This window comes from Halyomorpha halys, unplaced genomic scaffold (genome assembly GCF_000696795.3).
Source record: "Halyomorpha halys isolate HHAL.00 unplaced genomic scaffold, Hhal_1.1 Scaffold7455.1, whole genome shotgun sequence".
NCBI classification, from domain to species: domain Eukaryota; kingdom Metazoa; phylum Arthropoda; class Insecta; order Hemiptera; family Pentatomidae; genus Halyomorpha; species Halyomorpha halys.
In genome coordinates, this window is record NW_027105777.1 from 1 (window position 1) to 4,823 (window position 4,823).

A 4,823-nucleotide genomic window follows, 5' to 3' on the forward strand; every position below is an offset into this window, starting at 1 on the left:
AAATTTTTAAGATCATTAAAATACTTTCTATATAAATATATGCCAGTTTATCTAAAAAATCCCTTGGAGGGTAAGGTATAAAATATAATATATGGCTAGAAGAATAAAAGCAGAGTAATTCATATGACAATCCAGAATGACTGATAAAGAAAATAACATAAAATATTTAAACTGTTAAATTTCAAAATAACAGCTTTAGCCAAACACTATAAATTTTTTTTTGCTAAACTCTATCATAAAATTAGTTTAAGTAATAATGGATCTCGTAATACATTTTCAAATAATCAAATACTATGGGTAATTAAAAAACATTTGTAATAGGTAGAGATCCGTAATCATAACTTAAAATTTATTGGATGAAAGCCTTAGACTTTCTTAAATTTCGTACAGTTGGATTTCTTTTTAATTACCAAATACTGTATGATTATCTAAAAGTTATAACGTTACTTACAAAAAAAGGGTTACAACAAGTTACCATACGCAGTTAAATAAATTTAATTTATTTTATCTCTCTTAACATTTCTAACAAATCAGAAAATAATATTTACCTCTGAACCACACATTCTTTTAATCTAAAAAAGAAAAAAAAAAAGAATATATTACGTGTGTGTGTGAATAAATGTAGCTTCAAATATTATCTGTAAAATAATTCATAAGACCAAAATTTGACAATTAATAAGCTGGCTACTGTGGATGAGAGAACATATTTAAAAAAAGGAAAGGAATATTCATCATTGATCCTTTAAATTATCCTTAAGGAACTTTTTTAAAAGAATTTTTTATAGAAATTAACAATTCATAATTTATGAAAAATCAATTAGATTATAATGTGAAACATATATGATATAATAATGGGATACAGTGAAGTGTAAAAAAATTTTAATTATCTATCATAAAGACTAATGAACTAATGAATCTAAACATAACGAGTGAAATAACAGAATTATAAGCCTGTTAATTTTATATAACCAAAAAACTGCAAAGATAAAATAAATAGTATCACATTAGGTCATCAGAATCATAAAATGAAAACTTTTGCCAATGAGAAAGTTAACAGAAACTTATTATGTCAGCTATAATGTGGTACATATAAATATGTACAATTATTTTACATACATCTATATGTAGCATCAAAATACTACTGCCATTAACTTGTATATACTTGCGGGCAGTATGAAAGTATAACATAAATGAACATTTATGACATGCTCTAGACAAAAAGTTGGTGAACTTATAAACTTACGAGAACTTTCAAAACATTAAAGTAATGTTTTCCAAAGTAGTTATGCAATTGTAAAATTAATAAAACAGATATGCTAATTTCTTCCCTGCCCAAAAATAATATAAATGAACTAATGAAAGCCATAAATATAACTATAAATAGCTGGTAAAATTCTACAAAGGATGTTAAGAATATTTAGAAAAAATATATGTGAATTTGTACATTTTTGTTTTAACTTAATGAATACCTTTTTTTTTAGTATTTACATACATACACACAAGTAAAAAATGTCATAAGATGTAACCCTTGCCCTCTATACTCTTACTAATTTTGTATTTTCAGGATTTTTTTTTTCAATATAAAGCAATACTTCTTTTGTTTTATTGCCAACTTAAAACCCTTTTGCTATCTTAATTTTTTTTTTTTTTTTTTTTTTTTGTTTTTAATCAAAAGCATCAACATGCCAAAAGATGTTAATAAAAAATGTTAACTTAAACCAGTAAGTTATCAAATTTCACAAAACATTGATATTGTCAATGGAGTTAAAGCAATGCATGTATCTCCAGTTCATTAAACTGAGAACCATAACATGCATAACTATAAATTTGTACTCCCCAACAACCAAAACAATTTAATTTCAAACTTTGAACAATGATAAAAAATAAAAGTTGTAACTCTCATGAAAAGGTTTAAGTTTAACAATAAAAAAAAGATCAAAACTTGTAATATCAATTATCTATTGCGTACAAATAAAGTTTTATATATATATATTTGGTATTACTGATAATACCACTTTTTCAGTAATACAAAACGACAGGTTCAAATGTTTTTTGTTTTGTTTTTTCTAAAAGAGTTTATATACACAATTTTATCAATACATATGCAGGTAAGCTAGATTATGTATGATCAAACCAATAAAACATAACCATAAATTTAATGCTATGTTGCTGCTATTATTATTATTATTATGAAATTGACCAATTTGTATAACCGATTATAAAGGATCAAACCAATAAGCTATACATAATAAAATGATATAGAATATAAAACAAAATACCAATATCTTATAAGTTACTATTAAAATCTTAATTAAACAATTGAGATTTTTTTTTTGTACTTTAGGAATAGGTATTGATTAAAACAGTAATCAAATAAACAGCTTTAAGTAATTACTAACAAACCTGCACTATCGGCCTTATAGCTAATATATTGTTTATATAGATATTTAATTACATATATTAAATTATCTTTTTGAGGTGAACCTGTCATATTAATTAATGGCCTATTAAGTAATCCCCCCATATCCCCGCACGCCCGATGGACAAATTTACACTGAAAAAGAAGGCATGTCTACATTCAAATCACTTCGAGGTTAACTTGTAACTATTTAATTCCGTGGTAGCGAACCCTTTAAATAAACAAAATATATTTACAATTAACGGAATTCGTCACTGTGTTTGAAACTGTTGCATAGTATAGGCCATCATATTGTTTGGAGGTTGCATACCTGAAGCTTGTGCCATTTGTTGGTTTCCTTGTGCGCTTCCAGAAGGTGCACCAATCACAGGCCACGAACCTGCTGGCATCTGCATACCCATTCTACCGACATAATTTTGCTGATAACCAAACTGGCCATATGGATATCCTTGCATACCTTGTAGATACTGTTGTTGCATCTGGGGTGTAGAATATCCCTGTGGGTACCAATAACCTCCTCCCATATTACCATACATGTATGACCATTGAGCAGCTCCAACCTGATTAGCGTTACTAGAATTGTTTAAAGCAGCATTAGGATCAGCCGTTTCTTTACCCCAAAAACATTTCACAACCTGTCCATTGATCTCAGTATTATGAACAGATTCAATAGCATGAGTAGCAGCTTCCTTGGTTGTAAATTTGATAAATGCATAACCTTTATCTTTAAAGCATCTGATATCTTGAATAGTACCATAAGGAGAAAAAACTTTTTGCATTAACTCATCTGAGATTCCACTAACAAAGCCACCACAATAGACAGTACAATTAGTTGGGCTTGACTGATTGTATACTTCATCAAATGTAGGAGCTTTAGCATTGTTTTGACGATTTCTACTATCTCTTGGTGGTGGTGGTTTCCGTGTCGACCAATTTGTTCGAATACTTCTGCTTCCAAGCCATTGACCATTCATCGCTAATATAGCATTCTCAGCTTCTGCTTTTTTAACAAATGAAACAAAAGCATACCCTTTAGATTTAAGGGTTTGTGGATCACGAACAATTCTGCAATTTGAAATTTCACCAAAAGGTGCAAATGCATCTCTTAAAGTTTGAGTTTCAATTTCAGGACTCAAGTCACCAACAAATATATGGTGATGGTTGCTAGTATCTAATTTTGGTTGATTACCTGGAGAAGTAGCCCAATTAACTTTCATTTCTTTTTCCAGAAACACACGTTTGTTCATAGCAGCTAAAGCGGTCGCAGCTCCTTGATGGTTTGTAAAATCAACAAATGCATAAGGATCATTTCCAGGCTCTCTAATAACTTTACAACCTTTAATTTGTCCAATTTGAGAAAATAAAGTACACAATAACTCTTCAGAAACCGAATGGTCTAGATTACCAACATATAACGTTGTCGGGTTACTTTCGTCACACATTTTGGTTATATACGTATATATCTATACAGAATATAGATATATAAATATATAAATATTAACTAAAGACACTTAAATAAAACGGACACGATGTAAACGAACACAACCAAGAAGTTTTGTGATAAAAACAACAAAATCATAAAGAACTCCAAATTCTAACTCGCACTCCCCTACTTTATGCATCGAAGCTGTGATTCACTGCCATTTGATGGAGGTACAAACTCAACTTTGAAATTCAAAACTTCATACAAATAAACAATTTATAGAATAATTTTACTGAAATTTCGACGACAATAGTCTATATGATAAAGATTTAAATATATGAATAATAAAAATATTTACTTTCAGTAAATAAATTTCTGAATTAACTTAATTAATGATTTTTATGAAATATTTAACTAAATCAACGTTTATATACACTAAGCTATAAAAATATCATTAAGTGCTAGACTTAAAATGATAAAATTCAAAATTTTTAAATAAAATATTACATCTGTAATAGTTAGAAAATGTTGAGAGGGGGGGGGACTTTTCTTGTTCTATTTACTTAGTTACAGAATGCCCATGGTTAAATTAAAAACTCTACAAATGTACTCTGCAGATTGCGTTTTAATTTATTATTTATCTTACATTATAATTATAATTCTTTTTCTCTGCATAGTAACCCTATGAAAAGATTATTTGATGCATGCAGGTTTTAAAAAATGGAATATTTTATATTCATATATTGGTAATGTAAATAACTTATAATTGTGTAACAAAAATAGCTTATGGAGTATTAAGTTAACACTAATCAACAATTAAACAAATATGAAATTCTAAAATTTGGATTAAATAATTTTATGCTGCTGTCATTTATCATTTTTAATATTTTAGTTTTCCTATTTATATTACGATCCTTTAGAAAAAATATTAGTCACGAATGTCTTTTTTTTCAATATATAGAAAAAGGATCTCTCCCTCTC

General features: G+C 27.9%; 1 protein-coding gene across 1 annotated transcript; it reads right to left on the reverse strand.

Annotated features, from left to right (window-relative positions):
* Positions 1-10: 10 nt before the first annotated feature.
* LOC106692026 (nucleolysin TIAR) lies at positions 11-4,057 on the reverse strand. Its single transcript, XM_014437937.2, has 2 exons — positions 2,730-4,057; positions 11-572 (listed from the first exon to the last, which is right to left on the reverse strand). The coding sequence occupies exons 1-2, from the start codon at positions 3,859-3,861 to the stop codon at positions 568-570; spliced, it is 1,137 nt and encodes a 378-aa protein (XP_014293423.1). The 5' UTR covers positions 3,862-4,057; the 3' UTR covers positions 11-567.
* Positions 4,058-4,823: the final 766 nt, after the last annotated feature.